The sequence below is a fragment of the Aspergillus nidulans genome, chromosome II (genome assembly GCF_000011425.1).
Source record: "Aspergillus nidulans FGSC A4 chromosome II".
Lineage (NCBI taxonomy): Eukaryota > Fungi > Ascomycota > Eurotiomycetes > Eurotiales > Aspergillaceae > Aspergillus > Aspergillus nidulans.
In genome coordinates, this window is record NC_066258.1 from 709,330 (window position 1) to 734,509 (window position 25,180).

Genomic DNA, 25,180 nt, shown 5'->3' on the forward strand with positions numbered 1-25,180 from the left:
GGTGTAGGCGGGGCAGGCGGTGAGATCGGCACCGATCGCCTGTGTTCCCCAGGCCACGAGTTCATCTGCAAGGGACTGGCCGTCGATATCAAGATGTCTGGAAGACTGTTCAAAAGCTGCAGGAGGTGCAGGCAGCAGAAGGTCCGCTGTGATGCCCGCACTCATATGCCCTGCTCGCGCTGTCGCGCAGCAGGGTATGAGCATGAATGTGTGTTGGACACGATTAATAGACCACGCCCAGCGGAGCGGCGAAGGCATGCGAATACGGCACGGTAAGCTGCTTTTCCCAGGAGGTCGCTCGGCGACTGCTGACCGTCAATACTGGGATAGCCAGCGGAGCAGCTTTGACACGGGCTTGGGCGTCAGTCCAAGAAGCAACATATCTGTACCAAGCAACCACCTGGAAAATATTGAACTGCAGCAGTTCAGTCCGCAAGACATGATTGCGCCACAGTCGGTAATGCACTCAATGTCGGTGAACATGAGAGAGGACTCTCCGATTTTCCTGGGTGATTCGGACGTGTCCGATCCAAAGGGCGATATCATCTCGCGTGGAATCATAAGCGAGGAGGATGCCCGGTGCATTTACGAAAGGTCAAGGGACACCGTTCGGGATTAATGATGCAGTCACTGACCGAGTCTTAGATTCATGAACTGTAGCAAGAACTTCTTACCTCTGTTTGACCCGGTCCGAGATACCTTCGACTCTATCCGGTCGCGATCGCTCTTCTGCTTCACGGTGATTATCTACCTGGCGAGTCGTGCAGCGTCAGATTTCCGGGCGGACACTCATCTGCAACGGGTGCTACAGGATGAAGCACAGCGATTGGCAGAAGACTCCTTCTTTGCAAAACCAACCAAGCTGGAGACTGTTCAAGGGATGATTCTCCTTGCGGCGTACTCAGAAAAGACCTGGTTTTCGACCGCGCTCATTCTCCGGACCGCGTTGGATCTAGGTCTTGAAAAGTCTCTTGACACCCTGCTGGCTCAAAGCTCACCACCGAGAAGCTACCTATCGGCGCGGATGGAGGACCGACAGCTCGTTTGGCAGACACGCACGTGGCTGATTTCGTCCACTCTCGAATTGGACGTCGCTAGTGGAACAGGGCGGAAATCACGCCTCGGCGATGTTGATATCTCGAAGCTGCGAAAATTTCTTGATTACCCTCTATCTCTTCATAGTGACATGCGGACCGTTTCTATTATTGAATACCATCAGATCCGAACAAGAGGGCGGCAGATAATCGAGAACTCAGCAGCCGCTCCGATCATACATACAGAGCTTCCAGCAATCATGCGGAAGCTCCAGCAATGGTGGGAGGAATGGGATGAGCTACACCATCGTAGGTTCTACGTTTATATTTTTTTTTCTTTGACATCTACTCACCACAGCAGAAAATGCCTTTCATCCTGGTGCATTTCAGCGCTCGTCTTTAAAGCTGATGTTAAACTATGCCAAGGTGGTAATAAGCCGTCGAATTAAAAACCCAGGTTAACGCATGCAGGTTTTTACGTACTGTGCGGCCATAGCTAGAATACAGAAACTGCAGCAGACCCCGGAAGGTGATCAAGGCATCAGCTCTGATGCTGTTCTAGGGCTATGGAAGTCACTGGTCGAGGTAATCGAGAGTCAGTTGACGCTATTAGTGACGGAGTCGGCTTATCGATGCCAACTGGTCTGGGCCCCGACTTACCCAGCCCTAACTATTGCTTTCATCAGTGAGTGCCGGCTGCACCGACGCTCAAAAAACGACCATGCTAATGTGGCTACAGCAACGTTCGCCATCAGGGTGGCGCGTTGGCATCCTACACTAATTAACCGGCGATTGGTTCTGCAGCGTGTCCGGCAGATCCTGGAGTATCTCAAGCAGCCACCCTACCCTGACATTCACAGAACAGTTCAGATATTTGTCAACTACGCTGGTGCTCTCCTCGCGGAACAAGACCTATGTAACGACCATGGTCAAGCGATTGCCGCTCAACCGTCAAGAACTCCGGAGGTGAATAGCACGCCTAGGTCGGAGTTCACCACCAGCATTCCTGAGCAAGCTGCTGAGAACCCAATGATACGGATGGATAAGGACACGGATCTGACCGCTCCTTTGCCATCGGAGTCGAGGCCTGAACCAGTTCTGCCTAGGCTTCTGGGATTCGATATCCCAAACTGGAATCTAACTGCACCGATCGCCGACTCGTTTGACCTGTTTGAGGAAGGCCAAACAGACATCTTTGACTTTCTTCCTGACCTATGCCGGACATAACGCTGTTGATCACAATGACGAGGAATAGCACATGGATATGTGTTGCCCATTCTTCCCAATCAAGTACACATCTGAAAGCGAAGCGCAGCGGTCTCTCCTGAAAACATGGCCCAGAACCCAGAAGACCAATAGATCATCGGTCACAGGGCTGCGAGGTGCATTACAACTGCATTACGTTCCAGTTCTCCAATAGAATGCATACGTGGTCGCTGGGCAAAGTCGGTTTCTGAGGTGTTGAGACCGGGCCCTGGATCGGCTCCGATCGGGACCGGCACCGGCGCCGACTCTAGCGCAAGAAACCGTGTTATATGATCAATCCTATTTGGAGAACAGTTCAAACAGGGAACAGAGGCAGCATATGCATGCGTCTGGACAGGCCGAATTTGAATTCATGAGTCAACTGCAATTTGGCGTCGAAATAAGAGATTTCGATGCTTCGTATTTAAATCAACCCGGACGGGTGATTATAGCAATTGTCCGACCACAACCAAAAGCACTAGCACGATGGATGAAAAGAACCACGTTCCTCAGCCTGAGACGCACCCGCGTGTTCCACCGTCAGGTATGCTACTCAGCCTCGGCCCTTACCTATACTAACATGGCCAGGGTCAAATGCTCCACAGCCTAGGTGTAATACTCCACCCACGCCGCCGTCCACTCCTACGATAGTAACTTTCGAGGATTGCCCAAAGAAGAACCCGTACAAATGGCCCTTCTCGAAAAAGGTCTATGTCCTTGTATTCACATTACTATCGGTCATGAATAGCGGTGTCGCCTCGTCGCTCCCAAGCAATGCTGTGCCTTATATCATAGATGATTTCAAGCTGCAGAATACAAACGAGAGCAGTCTACCAACTGGCATTTTTCTGTTGGGATATGTTGTCGGGCCTTTAATATGGAGCCCCCTAAGTGAAACCATCGGACGACGTCCTGTCCTGCTGTATACGTTCATATTCTTTTTTCTATTCACCCTTGCATGCGCCCTTGCCCCTAATTGGTCGTCACTTTTATTCTTTCGTTTCATGTGCGGGAGCATGGGTGCGGCTCCGCAGACTGTTATCGGAGGCTCTTATGCAGATATATTCGAGGCTAAAGCAAGGGGGAGAGCAATGGCGTTTTATATGGCCGTAGGTCCCTCAACCCTAATAGCTCGCTCGCTGCTGACTGTGACTAGGTAGCGAGCTTTGGGCCTATCATAGGGCCCATTATATCTGGTTTCGCATCCGAGCATGGCTGGAGATGGAGTTTCTGGGCGGATTTGATATGCGCTGGCGTCACCCTGGTTGGATTGATCTTCTTGCCAGGTACGTTTTCTGACCACGCCCTGAAATTATAACTGACTGGACACTAGAAACATTCGGCCCGGCCATCTTGAAGCGTCACGCTGCAGAATTGAGCAAAATATCTGGCAGGGAGATGTCGGCCCCCGTATCGAAGTTCGATAAAGACCTCAAAACCATCTTCCTCCGGCCGATGTATATGTTGATCTTTGAGCCAATCATATTGTTCACGTCGCTATACGTCGGCATAGTCTATGCTCTTGTATTTTTCTACTTCCAGGCCTACCCGATCATCTTCCCCGAGGTCTACGGCTTTACCATCCAAACAGCCTCTCTCACGTTCCTTCCACGTATGCTTTACCAATACTCCTAAGCTCACCCATACTAACGTGGACTCTTCAGTTGGAATCGGCGCGGCCTCGACTGCCCTCGTTGCCATAACCTGGGACTCCAAGTATTCGTCCGCCCTACTCCGCAGTAAACGCAAAATCTGGTTCTTCCCCCTATCCTTCAGTCCCGAAACGCACCGTCTACCAATATCCTGTGTTGGGAGCATCGCAACAACAATCTCGCTCTTCTGGCTTGCCTGGACCGCCAATCCAACAATCCACTGGATTGTTCCTGTGCTCTCAGGATTCTTCTTTGGCTTTGGATACCAGTCCATCTTTACCTCGCTGCTGATCTATGTGACTGACGCGTACAAAATATACTCAGCAAGCGCACTGGCCAGTTCAGTGATTGTGCGCAGCATGCTCGGCGCTGCATTGCCGGTCGCTGCCAAGCCGATGTACGCAGCTCTGGGTGTGGGCTGGGCAACCTCTCTCGTGGGATTCGTGAGTCTGGCCTGTGTACCGATACCGTATGTACTGCTTTGGAAGGGTGGGTTAGTGAGAGAAAGGAGTCGGTTCTGTCAGATGCTTGTCAAGGACGAGATTGAGGAGAGACAAAGTAGGATTACGGACGAGGATGCGAGGGCATCTGTGGAGTGTTAGATGCATCTGCAGGTTGGTGCTATATGGAGATTGGATTGCATGAGGACTAGCAAGTTAGGAGAGTGTGCTGAATTCTGGCGACTCGAAAGCATCTATATTTGGCATGGGCATTGGGTAATAGGCGCACATGTTAGTGATATAATCTAGGGAAGACAACAAAGAAGATACTGGTGATTTGCAAGTTGTCCATAGGCGACTCTAGTTGAGTTCAAGGAGTAATAGGCGCTGAAATGGGTATACCCCATACATCATGTTAACTTAATCGGACTGGAACACCCAGGGCCGAGCTCTGCGGGCACGTTGCTGGATATGCTCCTGTGATACCGTAAAGATCTTAACACTTTAGCAAGAGCTGGTACTTCGGTGGCTGTTTCAGATAAATGATTCTTTGCCTCTACGACTATGTCTGTATATTGCATGACTTTAACCTTGCTATTAATATCATTTGTCCCGGTTAAACCCGGTCTTTTCCCTTATTCTATCCAGAATTATGGTGCACTAGCCGTTGATCTTACAGAATTATGGTGCACTAGCCGTTGATCTTACCCAAGCTACTCATAGAACCAATTTAAACCTTTGGTACAGAGATAAAAAAACATGTACGGAGAGTGCAGTATATCATCATTAGAAATTGTTCACATGCCAAAGTGTGAACCCTCCATATACCCCATAAGCTCTTGTGTCTCGCAGTCACTCAGAACCCTTGTTATTAGAGTCCCCGTTTCCTGGATCCTCGTTATCTGTGGCCATCCATGATTCTTCATCGCGGGTCACGATGGTGTACTGAGCATCAAAGGCATTGTCGATCGAGCCTGGGGGTCCATCCAGCATGACGAACCCGTAGGGATCAGTGCCCGGATCATCTTCTATATCATTCGGCCTGTTGTCTTTGTTGTTGTTGCCGAAACTGTCCTGAACTCCCAAGTGACGTCGTCATCAGCGTCGTCGTAATAGTGGCTCCAGAGGTGATTGGGCTCGACAGGCCATTCCTCATTGTATCGCGAGGGAGGATCACAGCAAAGCTTGAAATACGGACTCATCGTCTCCGGGATTTGGAATCCATAGCATTGGTTCGTTGTGTACATAGTATTATCATATATCCAGGAGGGCATCTGCGCAGTTGTGACTTGTAGTTAGTCTTTGGCACATTGTTCTGGATTGCAATCGTCGATAGACCAGGAGCAGTTCTCATAGTCATCTGGGTAGCTATTACCAGCATTCTTGACCAGCAACTCCAGAGATACATTCAATAAGATGCACTGTTCTTGGGACAACAGAACTCGCCTTAGTCGCCGGTCGACGTCATGCACTGGGCTCCATGCAGTGTCACACAGCCCTAATGATCTGTCAATGCCCAATGATCATGTTTCTGTACGTCTGGCTCAGCTTACCACCGGTGTCTTGATCAAAACGCCAAGCGATAGATACTTCATCGCTGCCGCATATACTTCCTATTGGGTTATCATCGCAGCCAGTCTGTGACACTTGTTCAGGATCCCAGTCCCATCACAGCAGAGCTAAGGGAGACTTGTCAGCATCATTGGCAACCACACAATATGTTAAATCCTTACACTGCGTGTTCCTGAAAAGCACTCGCCATTGCCCTTCGCATCAATGTATGTGTCGTAATTGAGCTCAAACTGCCATTCGCCGCAAACACGATCAGCCAAAGACTGACCGTTCAGGGGCTCCCACCCACTCAAAATTTTGTGGCATGGCTTTGGTTGGACAGCAGATATAACGCCACCAGTTCTCTGCGCACTCCCCGTGCATGGGAAAGTCGGCGTTCTTCTGGGCCGGAGAATGGGCCATATCAACTGCGGTATAGCCGCTCTTATACACCTGGTTCAAAAACCAGAATACCCGAACAGCGGTTCTTGTGTCACTTGGTGCTAATATGTTCGATAACTATCGCCCGCAAGCCATATATAGATTGATTCTGCTTGTCTAGATTGACATCTGATTGGTACTCTGTGCGTGTCACTCCCGACATAACACCCACCTGGGCGGTCTCAGTTACAAAGAGCACGTTCTGAGAGGACTGGTGTACGCGTTCACTTACCTGCCACGTAATTTTAGGTCTTGCACTGATTCTTTAGGAATATGACCCCCGGATCCAGGAAATACTCAAAGTCGTCCCCGAGGGAGCCTGGAGGGAGTTTGCGATGGTGGCTGGACCCTGTCCGCGAGATATCACGGCATGGGACAAGGATGCCCTGATTGGAGATGCAAGCCATCCGCCCTCAGGGGTATTCGGATCTGGCGCGGCATTCACTATGGAAGATGGCTGGATTTTGGCGCAGGCTCTGGCACTTTAAGCATTCGAGAAACTCCAGCGATAGCACGGTACCCGGAAATAATTGGAGATCTTTCAGCAGATTCGTGGTCCCTACTATGAGCGCATGTGAGTGCCAGACTTCTGTACCTTGACCATGTTGCTCAAATGCTGATTTGTGGTTGTTTTGATAGGTACGATTACCTGTCATCCAGGTAAAAGCGCACCCAGGGTACTCGGAAAGAAGTCGTCGACTTTGACAGCATCATCAAGGCGAGGATAGCCGGGTTCGGGTTCACCTCGAGCGGTAAGATGGACTGGATATATAAGAATGACATTGCGCAGGTATGGCGGGAATATCTTGCTGAAGAGCAAGCGGCAGGACTACAAACTGGTGGGAAACAAGGGCATATCGACAGATGGCAGAAATAGATTCGTTGTTGGTAAGATGAATCTCCAACGAGCATAAACACCTGATGCTTGTCTCGCCGCAGATATGAGCAACTGTTACAGCAGCTGCTCTGGCTCTTACTATTAATGTCGCACCCGGCTTGGTGTGGCTACCTACTAGGCCTCTTGGTTCTCTATCTCCCACTGGTAATATCTCTGACCTCCGCGATATCGATCGCTAATTAAGCATACTCAGCATGCTCCGGTCAGCCTTGAACTCCACATCTTGCCGAACGATACCTGCTGATGCGTTCAGACAACATAGTAAGCATCGTATTCGCCACCTCCGTCAGGAGTATCGAAAATAGATGGAATTAAATCAGGCCACTCGTCCTCGTAGATACCTGAGGCGGTCGGATGATGAACGAACAGCTTATGGGCAGCATCGATGTCCTCGACGTCAAAAGCTTCGTCTGAGAATCTGAGGCCGAGAAACTTTCGGCTGATGAACTGGAATATCTGCAATGGAGGAGGCGGCGTAGGAAAAGTATCTGCATAATGATTTGGCTGGCCGGATGATGAATGCATAATGTCCAGAAACAGGCTCATAAAGCGGGCAGAAGGATTCCACGAGGATTCTCCTGTCTCCTGTGGCAGAGGCGATTTGAGCAGACGCGTCTGGTGTGCGGCATGCACACTAGTGGGCATCGCGATTTGCTCAGGATAGAACGATCCTAAAGGTACAATTGTGACTTTTCTGCTTAGGCTTTTGATATCAGGATTTTTGTTATCTTTCTCGAATATTGGAGAATATCCCTCGTGGTTCAACAGCGTCATTGATGCCAGGAGACACTGCACAGTTTCGGCATAAAGTAAGCTGGCTTGGCCCCGATCTAGGTCGTTAGGTATTGCATCCTCAGGATAAAAGTCAGGCAAGTTTGATCTGCTTTGCGCTCGATGCCGGCTTTGTTGGACCAGAAAGTCTGCCAGCTGTCCGTATATCGGCTCGTGATCTTCATATGCCTCAAAATTAAACACCGGGTATCTTAGTAAATAGGCCATCTCGTCGTTTCTGAGCACCGGCTCGTCCCCTTGGAGTCGAGTGTTGATGTCCTTGAAAAAGTGTTCCGGACAGTTGTTCGATGGGTCCAACGGCTGCTGGTATGCCCGGGAGAGCACAGCACCCATCAGGAAAGATTGATACATTGAACGGTGGAATCTCTCCTGCCACTTGAGCCAGTTTTCCTGAGGAGGTGCTGCTTTGTTCTCCTGTTTCAGGTGGAAGTAGCAGTCTCGGCCCCATTCAGTGTTGTAGAGGCAAAAGTCCTCAATGCACCTTATCAGATGCACCAAGTTGAGAATTTGCCGGAGCTCCTCAAAGGATACTTCGTGAGAGTCCGCGCTTAGTGAATCGAGTTGGAAAGGATTTGGTGGAAGCTGTCCCTTATGGAAGTGATCCACCACAACCTTTGTTGCACGAACCTGAGACATCTTAACCACTTGCTCCGATGAACAATTAAGGGTAGAAAATCTTACTGCCATCAACGCATCGCCGAAAGCCGGGATATCCCGAGGCCCTACTTGGCACAATATAGAGTACATGTTGGAGGAGTATAAGGAATGAAGGCGCTTGCATGTTGATGCGAGTGCTATTGCTTGAGATAAACTATTGCAACATTGAAGGGTGAGAAGAAGAGTCTCTGGCGGCAGAGAAAGGAAGGTAACCATGGTGAAGGAGAGAGATGGCGTTGGATTAAGGCAAGCTGATCTCGGGCGGGGGATGAGAGGCTTATATCCTAGAAGGAAGGGTTAGTCAGTCATGTGGAGACCGATCAGCATCTCGCTCTCTATATATAAAAGAGATAAAAATTTATAGTGAAGTCAAGACTATCGAATGGAGATGAGTTCTAGCCATTGACCAAAAGTATTACACTCAAAATAACCTAAAATCTAGTACCACTTTATATACTGGACTAGGTAGGGTCCTAAGTGTATTAAGTTAGCCTTCCTTGTTAGTGGTAATGACTTATATACGTTAAGAAAGTATTAAGCTAGCCTTTATTTTTCGTATAATTACTTATATACGTTAAGAAAGTCTTTTTCATACTGCCCAAGTTAGAGTTATAATTCGGACACGGTGGATGCCGGCTTAGGGTTAATGCGAGAGTGGGAATCTGGATTAACCTGCTACGGTTGACCATCGTAGAAACCCATGGAGAGAATTATGTCAGGACCTGTATAGCCTTGAGATATCTGGCGGTGGCCTCATATCACAGACGGGTTCAATGGATTGCAGTCAGTCCAAATCTTGAACGTGAGCTGTGAAAATTGACAGTCTCGAAATATTGGAAGACGCGTACTCCGTAATGGATCTGAATGCAGCACTAATATCTCAGCTCTATATATTTTTATATAGGTATTATATTATCTTAGGTATATCTACTACTTATAGCAATTTTTATTCTTGCTAGGCTCGTAAGTTGTACAATTGGTCTACAATTAATTGAAAAGAGAAATATAAAGAATATAAGAATTACCCTACAATACAAATGATTCTCTTTTGGCGAAAACTTGTAGTGATTTTGTAGTATTGTGCATTTTAGAAGCTGGGCCTGGAATCAAGGAGAGAGCAAGACAAGAAAAAAGCCTATCAGATGGCACCCTTGGCCACTGGACGAAAGACATGCGGAATACCCTGCCAGTACGTCAAGCACTCTCTATAATCCCCAGAATAAACTGAAGAAGGCTAGACTCTTGACTGCAGCACATCGGCCCGACCAGGCGGGACTGACTATATGTTCAATGATCTGTGCATGATCTCACTGCACATCAGCCGATCTAGGTCTGAATCATGCTGGCACGCTAAGCCTCAATCTATTCTTCTCACTTTCGATGGGATAAAACCTTGGAGGATATGCAAATACTGCAATTGCTCTCATATGACTCAACAGAGACCTAGAGATAGTAATGCAAAGACCAGAACAAATCATCGAATCTCGTCTCGAGACAGAGTGCGGTTGTTGGGTCGATTGGGAAGTACAGAGTCTAGACACATCAGATCCTCCTCCTTTTTCCAACTCTTGTAAAGCCCGCAGTACTGTTCGCAGCCGCGGTCGACTCCTTCTAGCACTTGTAGCATCACACTCTTCGCCTCCAGTTGCCCGCTCAACAAGATACTCCTCTGTACTGCTTATCCTGGCATTCCACCAAGCTCTCAGAGCCCTCGCTGTAGCATACGCTTCCTCGCGCTCATCGCCATCCATCTTGCTTTGTGAACCATAAATCCTATCCCCGACAACCCGGACACACCTCAACAGCCCAGCCCACTCCATTGCACCCGAGGTCGCTTCCCGGATAAGCACCTGCATCGCCTCGGGTGTATCTCTAAACTCTGGAAACTGCTGCTGATTTGGATCATTACTATTGCCGTTCCCGCTATCTCGAAACAGATCTTCACCAAGAAAGTCGGCAGAGTTACCTCCGGTGCTACTGCCCACACCTTCAAATATACACCATAACACACGGCCAAGCATGAAAACCATTGCACTTTCACGCTCATCCACACTCAGTGAACGCCAGGTCTTGTTATACCCCGAGGAGAGAAGGCTAGTGTTGATGCCACCACTACTGCCGCCGCTGCTGTTGTGCCACGAAGGCAATGTTTATCCAATAGAGCCTGGTATTCGGCGGCTACGTGGCGTGGGATATACCGTGATTTTCGCGTAGCGAGATAGAGAAGAGAGTGACGTGATTGATCTCCGGTGGGTTCCAGCACACCCATGATCCTCGCTGCTCGAAGTCGATCAAGACGGTATCCCATCCCCCCTCCCCCATAGGAGAATGCTTGAGTAGGATATTATCGAGCTTTAGGTCTGGATAGTGTCCCACCGGTGAAGAGACGACATATTCCGGTGCGGAGGTTAGTTGGCACGTCCATTTGACCTTTGTCTCCAAAGGGATATCTCTGGTGCTCTTGAGACAAGCGGCTAACGTTCCAGCGGGATATACTCCAGCAAAAGTCCAGCAACACGCCGCTTACCGCCAAAGGAGACTCTTTTTGTGTCGAGGTAGAGCGGGCGATTAATGATGTTGGGGTGCGGAGGAGTTATAAGCAGGAGACGGAGTTCGTGGTAGAGCAACCGGGGTTTTGGGTCTGGGGAGGATTTGAAGATGACCATCTGGCCTGTGTCTCAGTGGCTCTTGAGAGTGACCAGATGGACCGACTTGTGAAGTTGGTTGACCAGTTCGAGATCTGCGAGGGGGATTGTCCGTGGCATACCCATTAGCGAGGAGATTAGGGGTAAGCCAGGCCAACTCTGCTTCGTACCTTGCCTTCAACGAGATGGAAATCTCCTTGGGGTTCACTGCGATTGTGTTGATTCTTATCGAGGAGCCAAGATGTAAGTTCATGTATATGTTTTCACAGTCGTCGAACTCTTCTGACCAGTTTCCTAACACTGAGAAGATGTGATTAGCCAGGGCAGAGTGGCCGCCGCCGTTGCTAGATATCATTGACGTATAACTCGGCCTCATAGACTTCCAAGGCTCATCTTGGAGGTTTATAGAGCTGCCTAGTCTGATAATGGTACTCAGGTGCATCCGTCCGAGTGCGAATCTCGGAATGGCGAAGATCTTCCTGACTAGATAAATATATCAAAGCTGTATTGAACTGTACTATACATCTGGTTTAGCCTCTCGTGTCTCCTGTATAGAAGCCATGAAGTGGCTGACTAGACCTTCCTTATCAAGGCCATCGCTTTCACATGGTATCGTTTCGATCTTATTGTTGATAGTCTTGATGAGTGTTTTGGGAGCAACTTCCATGACTTGCATGAGTTCCACAAACCAACTCATCCGTCTTTTATACCAGGCTTCTCCCTCGCAAGCGGTATCCCATGTGTCTTTAGATCGAATGTACTGATGCTCTAGCCAGATGACGTACTCAGCCATGGAATTTGCCAAAGGGACAACGTCGAAATCAACTTCTGTATTGAATATTTGGCAAAACGTATCATTCTTATAGTCAACCTGATACGGTTCCTATCCTTGTCAGACGCCTATCACGAACATGGATATGAGGAACTTACACCCGTAGGGCCCTTGGAGTTATTGTGCTCTCTTTTGCGCTTCGCCTCAAGTCGTTCGTCGTGTTTTTCTTTTAGCATACGGATCCATTCAGACCTCAAACACTCAAGTGTCTTGTGGGTCAACGGAAGCATTTCCTTTTCAAGATTTGCAATAAGCTCTTCTTCCTCATCTAGAATCTCGTCGATGTCTGACTCAGCCATCTGATTTCTTGGCCAGAGGAGCTCCCAGTTCAATACGTTGTTCCCTCTATGACAGCACACATGCGTTATCCCCACCCTTTCAAAACAATTTCTGTGTAGGAAACCTATTACGAGTCTTTTAGAGTCTTCACGGCCTCTGAGTTCCTCAACGAGGGAGAGAAATTCCAGCGCCCACACAAAGGCGGGCGCGCGAGCCATGGTATCAACAAAAGTAATATTAAAGGCCGCAGGCAGGAAGCAACCTCCGGGAGAACAGGCACACTGGCAACCGTCCGATATAAAAATGTCGAGGCCGGCCTTTAGGCATATCCGAATGGAATCCATTACATCAAAAGTCCTGGAGTTCAGCCGTCGCAACTGCTGGAGCAGCGGGAACAGGATGGTACGTCCTTTGTGGTCCACATGGTTTATGTTGATTCCGTAGTCAAGCAAGGACTGGATCAGTGTTGCATCTAATATCGGGACCAGCGAGAATATGGCAGGTTTTCCTGCACTGTTGGGTTGACCGAACAGTTCGAAACCTTGTCGCGCCAGCACTTTGACATCTTCGTTGTTTGAGATGAAATGGAGAAGATTGTTATCTTCAGTTCCATCATGACTATTACCGAATCTTATATTGACATCTAAACATAGACCCACGAGCTTTGCAAAGTAAGCGCTCCATGTGTTATCAGGCAACCACTTCTCGCGAGCTATGAGTCGCAGCAGCGCGCAGCAGATGAAGTACTGAGAAATACTCTCCGAGTAGCTGTCTTGAACCGTGTCTAGAATGTCCATTAACAATCGCCAATGGTTGCGGGCAGCTGCATAATCAATAAAGTTCCTTTCCCATCTGGTATCGCGGATGAAAGGGTTCGCCCCTTGCTCGATGAGCAAGCGAACCACGTCTGTCTTGCCCATTCCTGCAGCATACATTAAAGGGGTAATACCGTAGTTGTCCTGGATGTCCATGTCATGGCCACTTTGGACAAGCAGACGGACTGTTTCCACATCGTGAACCGCTAGATGTAAAGGCGTCTGACCCAGAAAGTTCCTCTCCATATGCAATGATGAGCGTGAGAGGAACGAAGTCACCGACGTTGGGGGATCCAGAAGTACGATCTCGTGAAGAGCCGTTAATCCAGCAAAGCCTTTTAACCGCCTATCAATAAGCGCATAGAGTATAAGTGTCTGTTTACTTAACTTACCTGGACTGGCGTTGGCAAGTAAAGCAAGGTAATCGATGAAAAAAGGGTCCGGCGTGAGTTCCTCGGCTATCCAATTTGGCGAACAGGGAGACGGCCAGTCCTCGTAAACTGGCGACTCTATAGAACTTGGGTCAAAGCCATATGCGAGAATCGCCTTGAGCAAGTCGATATGGGGACCTTCGCCGATCCACTTGACGCATTGGACCAGAAACCTGTGGAGGGGGAATCAGCCTGAGTGAAGTCGGCCACAATATCTGAGCTGCAGCATACCTTTGGTCTAGACCTTCAAGAGTCATACCTAATTCGCAGGCGAAGAATTTTAGGAGCTCGAATTGGTCATTCGTGTGCTGGCCTCGATTTGGGCCGCAGTAAAGGAGCTCCTATTGTATGGTTAGACCAGCATAGTGGGAGACAGTCTCACTGATTCCGCACCTGAACATAGTTGCGCCCGCCTGGATGTATATGCCGATTTAACGAGGGGTCACATCTTCTCAGCTCCCGAAATGTCTCCTGAACCTCAGACAGTTTCAGCAGCCCGCAATTAAACCGCCAAAGTGCCTCGAAGCCAGGCGAGGTGTATTTCACCACTCGTTCTATGCTGAGGCCCGGTCTGAGCGAGTATCTTCCAGCGCCGGTGATGAATTCAATGGCAGCATTTACCATGAATGGGATGCCGTATCTAGAGAGGGCAAACTGTAGGCTCCAGCAGTAGAGAGAAGCTGTACACTTCGAATTGCTACATTTTTCAAAGAATGTGGTCGGTGAGGTATACACAATCGCCCAGAACCGAGCTGAACTGCGGTGAGTCAAATGACAGGAGCAGTGGCAGTGCCTGGTAGTACAGTCCAACGCCCGCGATCGTCGTGGTGATGTTATTAGCTCACTCGCGTGAGCTATATGTGGCGGGATGGGCTCCTCGATGCTGGCTCGACTTGCAGGCGTGGAACGCTGTTCTCGCGTCTTGGGGACCGTAGAACTGTCAATAACGGATGAATTTATAGCGAGGGCCATATCCTGAGCCGTTTCCTGAATTGTGCGTTGAGAGTCTATCGCAATCTTACTACGAGAATGTTGAGCGTCAACCTGTCTTTCTGCGACCAGCGTTAGAAGACTCAAAGACAAATCCTGTACGGCAGAGTCAAGCCTTTGCCCGATATCCCTGAGTTGTTTCTTGATGCCTCTGCTATGTCGAGCACCCTGCAGTTTTTTGCCCAGATGGGATAGCTTTTCACTCATTCGCTGGAGGCTATCGTCGACGCTACTGTACTCCAGTTGACAGTCCTCAATAGCAAGATTGACCATTCTAGACGTTTGAACAGTCTCAAGGGATAGTAATATATCCCGCAGCCTCTCAAGACGCTTGACAAGCGACTCTAATTCAGCGCTAGCTTTGTTCTTGCCATACTCGCGAATATCCCGCAGTCGTCTGATCGTTTCGCTGATTTGAAGCGCAAAGGCTGCCACCCCGATACCGGCGGAGACCACTCCAACAACCTCCGCCATACTGTCGTATTTTGTCACTTTGTTTGGTGTACGAGGAGAGAGACAGAGAAAGTTGTGGAGAGGATCATGAAGCAGCTCGGTGGGCGAGTGCGCACGAGCTAGCCGCCGTCGCGGGGTCCTGTCGGCCTTGCTAACAACTCAGCCTCATCAGACAGCCAATAAAGTTTGAGACTCCTACAGAGAATAGGATAAAGGATGTAGAGTACTGTCGTTGATTAGAGCAACACAAGAAATCTCAATGCCGCCTGCAGACGACACTCAGATATACCAGTTCACTGGCCATCTTAGCATCGCGTTCACCCTGTCGATGCCAATAGCATTTCACCTTCAATTTATTAGAACGGGGTTCTCCCAGAATAGTCTCGCAAGAAGACAGAGAATCCTTCCCACCAGCTTCAAGAGACCCGGGCACTTCTGCCTCACAGTCACGTGTTGTTCCATGCCCTACCATAGCCTCAATTAAATAATCTTCGTACCAGATGGATGCTGTTAGTGGAGGATGCAGAGTAACTAGAGATACTAACATTTCTGGGAGAGTCTGACTTTTAGCGTTAGAACAATAACAGAGTAGGCGAGAATTTACGTACCGCAGCCGGCTTGGGCAGAACCCAGCACGAATTGTGTCGAGGTAGAGCAATGGTAGACGTTTTGATCATTGTGAGTGGACAGTCAAGTGAGTTATTCAAAAGAGGTTCCATGAGCCAGAGATATGCAAGGCTGCACTACCTAGAGGTGACGGGCCTTTAGTCGTCTTTGGCGCGAAGGGATGGAATGACCAACAAATCTTTGTCTAGTATTCCTGAACAGGATTATGACTCTCCAGATGGTGTATTGGCCGAAGTATGCGCCTAGCTATGCTAATATACTGCCCTATTTCATGCGAGACTCAGAACGGCTTTCATGGCCATGTACACCCACGAAAACGGGGTGAGCTTACTACATTCACGTACTCGATCTAGCCGAGGTAGAGTATATCTAATCATCCACTTATTCGTTCCACGATGATATTTGACCAGACTCGGTTTTTGGGGGTGGGGGCTTATAATATGGTTGGATTGCCATTGAAAGAGCATAAAATTGGGCTAGAACCCGTATAATCTGACCTCTGTTGCAAGGAGCCCAACAACCATTTTCTGGCCATTCAGCCCTGCCTGTGAGAGAGAGCGTGCTTCTCGTCAAATCATTGCATGCGGTGCTCTTTAGAACGAGGCTGTAACTAAGCGCCCGCAGCAAATGATTGGCGATGGGCGCTCACAGTGCTGCTTTGAGTGCAGCCAAGAAGAAGCGTAGACCCAACAAGATAAAGCGCCTAACAGTGCCACAGACCTCTATTCTTAGTGCCTTATCTGACAAGTCTATAAAATCGTAACGGTAGTCATGTTCTCTCCATCTTCATCAACGCAGCCAAAATCGGTAAATAAAGCAAAGATTTGCAGGATTAGCTGCCTTGTCTTTTTCCTGTGACAACACTACAGTACCTTACCCATCAAAAGAGAAGAAAAAAAAAGCAGCGGGGTCCTTATACTGAACCTAGAGCCTTTCTGCTGAGCACCCCAGTATCATTTTATTTCTATATTCCTTTTGTTAGCCAACTGACCGGCCAAAATGATCGACCCAGCCGTCCTTCGGCGCCAGCATGACGAGTTATGCAAGGCCGAGAGCAGCAAGGATGAAATTATTAAAGTCTGTTGCCTTCTTTAACGCCCCTGAAAGACTTGACAAGCTGACTCTTCTGCTAGAACCTTTTCGAGCATATTGAAGATCTTGAGGAAAAGCTTCAGATTGAAAAGAATGAGGTCGATTCTCAAAGGCGGGCGGTTATTTCGCTCAGAGACGAGCGAAACGAATTCAAAGCTCAGATGGAGGACCTCGTTGATGAGAAAGTGAGTTGCTGCCTCATATTTCCTGATAGGCTCCTGACGCAGCGATACAGCGTAAATTAGATTATGTATCTGTTTTAGTAGATGGTGATGGTATGAATGTAGGTGATATGCATCTATCCAGAGAGGCCACGACTCCTAACAGATATCAGTTCCAGGACCGGTTTATCCAGGATGGCAAAAAAGGTGGCCACGACGCTGCACAGGCTTTGATTTACGCGGTACAGGAGCATATCAAAGAGATTGACCCCAAGGCGAGTCCAATTATCAACTGCAATATCCGGGTCTATTCGAATGTGCATGGCTTGACCAAGGTCTACCGCGAGACCGGCATCATCCGTTCTGACTCAGACTTATCTGCTTTTATTCGAGGTTTCAATATGGAAAACCCGCTGTGTGACTTTGTCGATGCGGGTAATGGGAAAGAATGTGCTGATGTCAAGATAAAAGGTTATCCTATCTGGTCCCCCTCATCCAGGAGTACTAACCAACATGGATGGGGTTAGGTTTGTTCGCAGAAGATATCAACAACGTCCACTGTCGCCGCATTATCTTCTGCGCGTCCGCAGATAGCGGCTACGCGCGTGTATTAGGTCCCCATCGTGGATCGAGACGTATCTCTATCGTCAAGGGGCCTCCTTTCCCCCGCGAGATGGCCGAGCTGGCTGCGAGCTTCGAGACCGTGACATTCTCAGACGTATTCAAATCGTCCAAGTTGTTACTCCCAGTCAGGAAATTATCGTCCCAAGACATCACTAGCCCAGCGATAGCGTCCGCCAACATGCCCGCCATAGTGCATAATCATAACTCCATCCCCAACTACGCCTCGGCAGCGAAGGCCGCTGCGGCGGCTACAATTGCACCAACGAAGGACAGCAAGACTAAATCAGAGTCTAAGCCTCGACTATTAGTCTGTCTTAATGCCCGCAACCAGCGCGTCGATAGTGTCCTCAAAAAATCGTCTAAAGAGGCCATCACCGCACTCAAGCGACGCAAACTCTGCAACCAGTTCCATATCCTAGGATACTGCCACAACATGGCTACGTACGGCAGCTGCACGCACGAACACGGAACTGAGCTCAGCATGCAGGAGCTCAATGATCTGATGCGCGTTGCACGCTTGACTCCGTGCTTTAGTGGGCTTATGTGCCGCGATGTTAACTGTATCTCTGGCCACCAATGTCCGTATCAGGACTACTGTACGTATAAAAGTGATTGTAAATTCAAGGATATGCACAACGTGAACACGGTTATTGTGAGAGAATTGGAAGTTTAAACTTGAAAGTTCTTTTTTATTCTATATATTTTCATTCTCTTATTTTTATTGCTATATTTTTACCTACTGGTAGTCAGGAACGCGAAGCTCAAACTGAAATTCGTTTGCTTTTGTGGACATGGGAATATAGACGGAAATATAGAGTGGTTGGTCTATGCACTATGTGCTAAGGCTGCTTAAGGCTCTTAAGGACTTTTCAAGGGCGCTCAGGTTACCTACGACTCCCTCCGAGATCACACGTGTCGCAGGGCTTACTGGACAGCCTAGCACATTTGAAGCTTCTATATCAGATAATAGCATATGGTTATATGTGTATAAGCCAGAAAGAACGTGCTTAAGGCCAAGGCACAAGCGGCTAATGCAGGTCGAGGATAGACTTTGGTAGGTCCTTGCATAAAGAGACAACGTGGTACAACTTCAGGCAATTATAAAAAGTCACGGCTGCGATGGCTTGATTCGTGGTAAAACCAGAATACGTTGAGATATTCAGCTCATATCACCAGAGGTCGACAAACACGATAGCTGGAGATGTAAAAAGGTATCGGTGGTATGCACCACCCCCGCCGGGCTTCTGCCCTGCGGCATGCCTTGTAAGCCTATTCCTCTAACACCTGTGTACCCTCACTATCGCTTGAACACCCAAGGGCATCCTCTACAGCTTGGATTAAACTGGCGGCTGGCTCGGACACTAACGCCAGCGCTTCCTGAACAAGACCCAAGACTTGGCATACGACGCCCACTAGATCGAGCTGACGACTCCGCAGACGGGTAGACGGGACGATAGTTTCTCGAGCTGCTGCGCAGTTGTCGGCGCTAAACGCATTGACGAGGTCACTGTAACCTGCGGTGAAGGACTCGATTGCGGCGAGGCGCTGCTCGAGTTGAGGAAGAAGTAAGGAGGACGTGCCGGGGGGAATATATTGGGTCAAGTTGAGGAGAGGGCCAAGGTTGGCGTTGAATGCTTCCAGTTCGGAACAGAGCATATAGATTGGGGGGAGCGAAATGGACGACCTAGAGACAGAGACCGACGAAGAGGAAGCGGCATACGCAACTCCACCTAGAAGGGCGAAGAGATGCAGGAAGAGAAGAGTCATGTTTACTGAGCCTCGGTAGACTTGAGAGACGGCTGTGACATGCGGATGAAGACAGAAGAAGAGCTTCAGGGAATGGGATAAACGCCTTAAGTAGTCGGCCATTGAGGTAAATGATTTGCATTATACGGTGTATTATGCCATTCTACCAGACTACTGCGTAATGCAATAACTGACCGAACAGTGAGAGACGATGCTTGCGGTTAATTTCTAACGCCTTGATCATATTCTTCACCTATGTACTCGCTATCGTGCTTGCTTGAACAAGTCTATCACGAGTGCCGGAAGGTCTTTTAAGCTACTTGGCGGCACATGTGTTTTCGAACTGAAGCAGGAACCCTGCCTGGGTTAAACTAAATGACCAGCCATTGTACGCACCGCAGAGATTCCAGTACATTCGCAGCGAAAGCATACCGAAACTCAGTGATACAAGGGGTGATGGTGCAACGCGTGCCAAAATGTACCTACTAGGTTCGACTCGCCACTCCCTCCAGTTCCTGGATAAGATACATCTATCTAGAACATCATACGCAGGCGCAGGCCCATTATTCATAGCTTGAAGCCATCTCACCTCCAATTCATGTTTCCCAGGTACAGCCTGGACCAAGAGAAACATATTCACAAAAGAAATGGCATGGTGTATTTCGGAAGCCGGGGTTATTGGTGTATCCAATTACCTCGGCAGCCCTGAGCCCTAAGCACGATTTCTGGCCATCAGGGCAAGGCTCAAGGCGCCGGAGGCTCGTCGGAGGGTTTGGCTTGATATCGCCTCTATATTTCTTCTTGTTGAGTACAAACAGTTCACCAAGAGGACCAGTTTGTCCATCGGACAATTCCACACGTGCGATAATCAAGCGTTCCAGGACGGACGCGTTGAGGCCCTGGCTTGAGCGCCAATACTTTGGCTAAAAACTACATCACGTACGGCTTATTTTCCGGATGTTGGTGCTCATGATTCTAGCATAAACAACATATTGAATGGAATTTGGTCAATACCGAGTATGATCCATATCCACAGCTATACTAGACAAAGTCCTTTACCCCATCCATGTGCGCATCAAGGAGGGATTGTTGGGAGACTCAATTGCAATATCCTGAATCTAGCCCTATAGATGAACCTAAAGGAACACTTTATGCACATCGTTGTCTCACATGTTGTATCACCTAACAAACCTCGAACAGCCCTACGCCGCCCATTCTAGACATACCCATGGACTCGATGACGGCGTATTTACGTTGTTTCGACACCTGCCACATACTAGATCATATCAAGATTCTCTGCAGGTGAAAGGAATGGTGCTATAATGCACAGCTGTTCGGTGGTAATAGGGCCGCTCCGACGGGGACTGATCTAGACTTTCCAGCTACGTTATATGCTTGAAATAAGGAGATAAAACCTGCCGCCCGCCACGAGTGAGAAGCACGGGAACAAAAGGAGGATGTCGTAGACCAGAGGTAGGGGTGGAGGCAAGGGCATCAGTTTCAATAATCCTCAACAAATCGCAGGTAGGACTAGCGGACGAAGTACGTTCTCATTCTGAACACTGCTTTACTCAGATATTTCGCCTCAGCTACCAATTAGAATTGTTTTCGTGAAGGATATGAATTTCGAGAAGCCTATTAGCCCCTCTGTCCTCTGGCGATGGTGAAGTCGACGAGAAGCATAGGGTTGCGGTATAGACTTGCTTGAAGGAGTTAGAGCTTATTGAAAAGACCAACAGGCACAATTGAGTAGAGAGTCTAGTTCATTAGTGTCTATAGTGTATCGCTAAATACAGCATGTGAATCTATAATCCTGTAAACAATTTGCCACCCCCAACTCGGTCTACCATTCTGTCCATCTATAAAGCTGGCACCGCTCCCTCTGCACTTTTCCCCCCTTCCTTGACACTTCTCCACTCAAAGAAACAAGATACGACAAAAGCCGCCAGAAACAACGCCAAACTGAGCCGATAGGTGTCCCTCAATCCGTCTAAGAACGCCAATATCACATTCTCCAACTGATCGAGTTGCCCCAACTGCTCAAGTACATGTCTCATCTCCGTAGCGCCCGCTTCAACGATTGCCGCTGGATCCACAGACGGTGCATACTCGACTACCCCTTCAATAAGCCCGTTCTGGAAAAGCGACTGCGCAACCGCAATGAATAGTGCGCCGCCCAACGTCTGAAAGAACATCACGGCCGCTGTACCCTGCGGGATATCGTCGGGCTTGGAGGCAAGCGAGGTCTGAACGGCCGTCATTGGGACTTGGAACCCTGCGCCGACCCCGGCTCCAAGGAGGATCTGGTACCCAATCCACTTCCCCGAGGAGATGTCAATCGAGTAGAGCGTTATTAGGCCTCCACCGATGGAGGCAATGGCTGTACTAGCAATCAGAAAAGGCGTATAGTAGCCGAAGATCGTAACAAGAATGCCAGTTAGCACGGACGAGACCACGGTTGCTAGCATGAGCGGGAGGAGCTGAATGCCCGATGTCATGGCTGAGGAGCCGCGGACGCTCTGGAAGAAGATCGGGAGGTAGTAAACAAGCACAAAGAAAGAGCCGCCGAAGAGGAGGGCGTAGATCGTTGATGTGATGACAGTGCGCTGGGTCATGATCCGCGGTGGGAGAGTTGCGCGGTCACCGAGTTTGATTTGAGAGAATATGGTTAGGATCGCGAGGACGCCGAAGGTGACGAAGAGCCCTATTATGCGACCGTTGCTCCACGCGTATTTGTTTCCGCCCCATTGCAGTGCGAGCAGAAGGCAGATGATGCAGGGGATCAGCAAGGCAGCGCCGATGAAGTCGATTTGCTTGATGCGGTCGAGGAGTGGAGTGGCTTTGCTGGATAGGTTTTGCTCAGGGAGCTGCAGGATAAAGGCTACTATAGCCATCGAGACACCGCCGATGGGCAGGCTAGTAAAGGTCAAGTGTCAGTGAATAATGGTTGAATGCCGTGGTCGAGCGACATACTTGATGTAGAAGCACCACCTCCAGGAGACAGAGTCAGTGAAGGCGCCGCCCAACAGCGGTCCGGCAATGGATGCGATGCCCCAAACCATGCCGAACATACCGAAGACGAGCGGGCGTTTAGGTAGGGGTACTATTCAGGTCAGAGGATTCAGCAGTAAACGGGATGGTCTAAAGCAACCCACCACATAGTGCAATGATGACCAGCGCACCAGAGAAAATACCCGCGACGCCTATACCAGCAACGGCCCGTCCGACGATAAGGACGGTACTCGATGGTGCGACGGCGCATATCAAGGACCCCAGCTCAAAGAGAAAGACGGCGCACAGAAACGCCCATTTTGCCTATAGCTGTCAGACTAAGCAGCCCATGTGCCTCTCCAAGGGGGTGAAAGAGGGTGAGGGAGAACAAACACTGAATATCTTATAGAGCCGGCCATACGACGGTTGCAGTGCTGTGGAAGTGAGAAAATATGCACTGCCATACCACGCAATATCCTCAATGCTCTTGAATTGGTTCGTGATTTCGGGAATGGCTACCCCTATGATCGTTTGGTCGAGGGCGACGAGAAAGACAGACAGGTATAACCCAAGGATGATCACGGCAACTTTAGCGAAGCCGGGATACTCGGGCTCATCGGCTGCAGCATCGGCGGCCTTCTCGTCGGGGTGCTTTTCAATATCCATTATACTTGTTGAAGACTTGTTCAGGGGAATTGGGTGTGGCAGTCTGGGGGATATCAGATTGGGACTCTTCCAGGTGCCTCTTTATAAAACATCATCTTCGTCAGTTGAATTCCCCATAGGTAGCCTAATTCCAAGCAGCAACCGGTGCACGGAGTTTACAGACCCGATATTTCCCTAGACGGAGAGTGACTCAGGTCTCAGCCCGATTTCGTGGTTCGGGGCCATCATTCTCGCCGAATACGAGGAGGATTTGACTCTGCAGGATCCGAGTGGATTTGCGCTCTGCCGTATACAGTCTAGCCTCCCTCATTAACGTTAGCAAGCTGAGCTGTCTGACGTCTTGTGAACGTACTGGATGGCGCCTTCCACGAATCAAGAGGGCAGGAGATATGCCACGGAGCTGATGGAGTCATCTCGGAGAATACAGCCTTAAAACCCTTAAATCCATTACTAATCAGACAGCAGCCTCATAGACTTTTAATTAATAATAGGCTATATATTCATTCCATAACGTCAGACTTGGCCTGATGGGGCAGCTAGCTGCGTTATGTCTAGCGCAGCACCGTTAGCTTCAGCTGGACCGGAGGCGGAGCGCGTGAGCGCCTCTCGCAGGACCGCTGTCGAATTGGCGACCTCATTATGCGCGCCTATCTGGCCCATGATTCTAGCCATTTCCGCCGCTAAAGAGCCTGCAGTTAGATTGGGCTTGCGTTCGGGTGACCGGTCAGGCCGCGTCAGGCTCGTCACGTACCGGTTTTTGGGTCTGTACACTCTTGGTCTTCGTTGCGCGCGTTGAGTGCTGTGTAATGCAGCGTCAACTCTACTCGTGGACGTCTAGTGTTCTCGTATAGCTTCAGTCGAGAGGGGATGTCATTCACTGTTGTTCCCATCGGCAGGAGGACCGCAAGGGAAACGGCGTCCTCGATTGCCATCGCCCCTCCTTGGCCTAGATCTACAGTATATAGTCAGCAAAGTAACAGGAATCGACTGTTAGGCGATACACACAGGGCTGGAACGGATGCGCCGCGTCCCCAATCAGCGCAGCACGCTCCATCACATAGCGCGGCAGAGCCTCCATGTCATACAGCTGCCAGACCTTGAGATCATCGCCAGCGCGCTCAACAAGCTCGCGCACCGCAGGACAAAAGTCTTCAAATCCGTTGATCAAGATGCCCTTGTTGCCGGCCGCCTCGTAGCCTGCACGTCTCTGATCAGCGTGTGCACACATCCTAAACAAGGGGACAATACCCTCTCCCAGTTTCCCCACTTTGGCCGTTGGCATAAATGCAACTAGATTCAGTACCTCGTTGTTTGAGCAGGGATACATGACCAGTCTAGCCTTCCCGCCCTCTGCCCACTCCATCAGCGCGCCTCGGCGGACTACATGTTTCGTCGTTTCGGATGCGCGAATATCGGACGCTGAAAGCAGCCAGCGGAAGCAAGATTTGTCTGCAGGAGTGGGTGAGGGCGCATTGGGGGCGATCTTCGTTCGTACGATAGACTGCTTGCGATTTAGCGCGCCAGCCAAATGGTGATATGGAGGTTCTCACATGTAGCCCGTCCGCACCGACCAGCAAGTCTCCCTCAAAGACACGCCCGTCATCCAGCGTTACTGATGGGCGATTGGTGGATGTATTGACAGAAACAATCTCGCATCCTGTATATACTTTCGCTGTCTTCAGCGCCTGCGCTTTCAAGGCACCGTGCAAGTCGCATCTATGGACCAGGTAGTATTCCTATACTGTGTTAGGTGCGCCTCACAACCGAGATACAAGCCGACATACAGCCTGCCAGAATTTCCGAATAGGCCCAAGGTCGGTGTGGAATTTGACGGTTCCCTGATGGTCATGACGCATTACCTATCATTGTTAGCATTGGCTCAACCACGCAGGCAGGCCCTAGAGCGTACCTCCTCGAGCAGAGTCCCTCCATAGTCACGCAGATCAATGTCCATCCACTCCAGCAAGGCGGTGCAGTTTGGAGGTGCATTGATGGCAGCGCCTGTTTCTTTGTTGAACTTGGATTTTTCTAGGACCTACTTCAGTCAATTATCGACGACCCAGGAGAAGTCACAGAGTTAGACCTACCACGACGTGGTGACCCTGCCTTCCAAGAGCC

The 25,180-nt window shown here is 49.4% G+C and overlaps 9 protein-coding genes across 9 annotated transcripts, besides 1 other annotated feature; 3 read left to right on the forward strand and 6 right to left on the reverse strand.

The window, feature by feature from the left end:
• Nucleotides 1-25,180: part of a sequence feature (contig 1.139 1..347029(1)) that runs on past both edges of the window.
• ANIA_08088 (fungal specific transcription factor domain-containing protein) lies at nt 152-2,261 on the forward strand (the record flags this gene model as incomplete). Its single annotated transcript, XM_676265.1, has 5 exons — nt 152-194; nt 231-594; nt 646-1,343; nt 1,531-1,719; nt 1,774-2,261. The coding sequence occupies 5 exons, from the start codon at nt 152-154 to the stop codon at nt 2,259-2,261; spliced, it is 1,782 nt and encodes a 593-aa protein (XP_681357.1).
• Nucleotides 2,766-4,533, forward strand: ANIA_08089 (MFS transporter; the record flags this gene model as incomplete). The annotated part of the gene is made up of 5 exons (XM_676266.1): nt 2,766-2,823; nt 2,868-3,388; nt 3,436-3,565; nt 3,613-3,891; nt 3,944-4,533. 5 exons carry the CDS (start codon nt 2,766-2,768, stop codon nt 4,531-4,533), a joined length of 1,578 nt encoding a protein of 525 aa, XP_681358.1.
• ANIA_08090 (uncharacterized protein) lies at nt 5,224-6,345 on the reverse strand (the record flags this gene model as incomplete). Its single annotated transcript, XM_676267.1, has 2 exons — nt 5,224-5,413; nt 6,233-6,345. 2 exons carry the CDS (start codon nt 6,343-6,345, stop codon nt 5,224-5,226), a joined length of 303 nt encoding a protein of 100 aa, XP_681359.1.
• On the reverse strand, nt 7,511-8,800 carry ANIA_08091 (uncharacterized protein; the record flags this gene model as incomplete). The annotated part of the gene is made up of 2 exons (XM_676268.1): nt 7,511-8,680; nt 8,735-8,800. The coding sequence occupies 2 exons, from the start codon at nt 8,798-8,800 to the stop codon at nt 7,511-7,513; spliced, it is 1,236 nt and encodes a 411-aa protein (XP_681360.1).
• Nucleotides 10,048-15,832, reverse strand: ANIA_08092 (uncharacterized protein; the record flags this gene model as incomplete). The annotated part of the gene is made up of 10 exons (XM_676269.1): nt 10,048-10,837; nt 11,526-11,838; nt 11,935-12,238; nt 12,286-13,616; nt 13,674-13,790; nt 13,972-14,053; nt 14,106-14,392; nt 14,558-15,302; nt 15,445-15,477; nt 15,764-15,832. 10 exons carry the CDS (start codon nt 15,830-15,832, stop codon nt 10,048-10,050), a joined length of 4,071 nt encoding a protein of 1,356 aa, XP_681361.1.
• On the forward strand, nt 16,782-18,300 carry ANIA_08093 (CCCH zinc finger DNA binding protein; the record flags this gene model as incomplete). Its single annotated transcript, XM_676270.1, has 6 exons — nt 16,782-16,859; nt 16,916-17,059; nt 17,089-17,110; nt 17,162-17,506; nt 17,563-18,237; nt 18,269-18,300. The coding sequence occupies 6 exons, from the start codon at nt 16,782-16,784 to the stop codon at nt 18,298-18,300; spliced, it is 1,296 nt and encodes a 431-aa protein (XP_681362.1).
• ANIA_08094 (uncharacterized protein) lies at nt 18,396-19,426 on the reverse strand (the record flags this gene model as incomplete). Its single annotated transcript, XM_676271.1, has 3 exons — nt 18,396-18,484; nt 18,588-18,613; nt 19,026-19,426. The coding sequence occupies 3 exons, from the start codon at nt 19,424-19,426 to the stop codon at nt 18,396-18,398; spliced, it is 516 nt and encodes a 171-aa protein (XP_681363.1).
• ANIA_08095 (uncharacterized protein) lies at nt 21,188-23,081 on the reverse strand. Its single transcript, XM_676272.2, has 4 exons — nt 22,790-23,081; nt 22,561-22,720; nt 22,379-22,508; nt 21,188-22,321 (listed from the first exon to the last, which is right to left on the reverse strand). The coding sequence occupies exons 1-4, from the start codon at nt 23,060-23,062 to the stop codon at nt 21,265-21,267; spliced, it is 1,620 nt and encodes a 539-aa protein (XP_681364.1). The 5' UTR covers nt 23,063-23,081; the 3' UTR covers nt 21,188-21,264.
• ANIA_11035 (uncharacterized protein) lies at nt 23,576-25,016 on the reverse strand (the record flags this gene model as incomplete). Its single annotated transcript, XM_676273.2, has 7 exons — nt 23,576-23,742; nt 23,814-24,014; nt 24,068-24,563; nt 24,613-24,674; nt 24,730-24,778; nt 24,847-24,921; nt 24,972-25,016. 7 exons carry the CDS (start codon nt 25,014-25,016, stop codon nt 23,576-23,578), a joined length of 1,095 nt encoding a protein of 364 aa, XP_681365.2.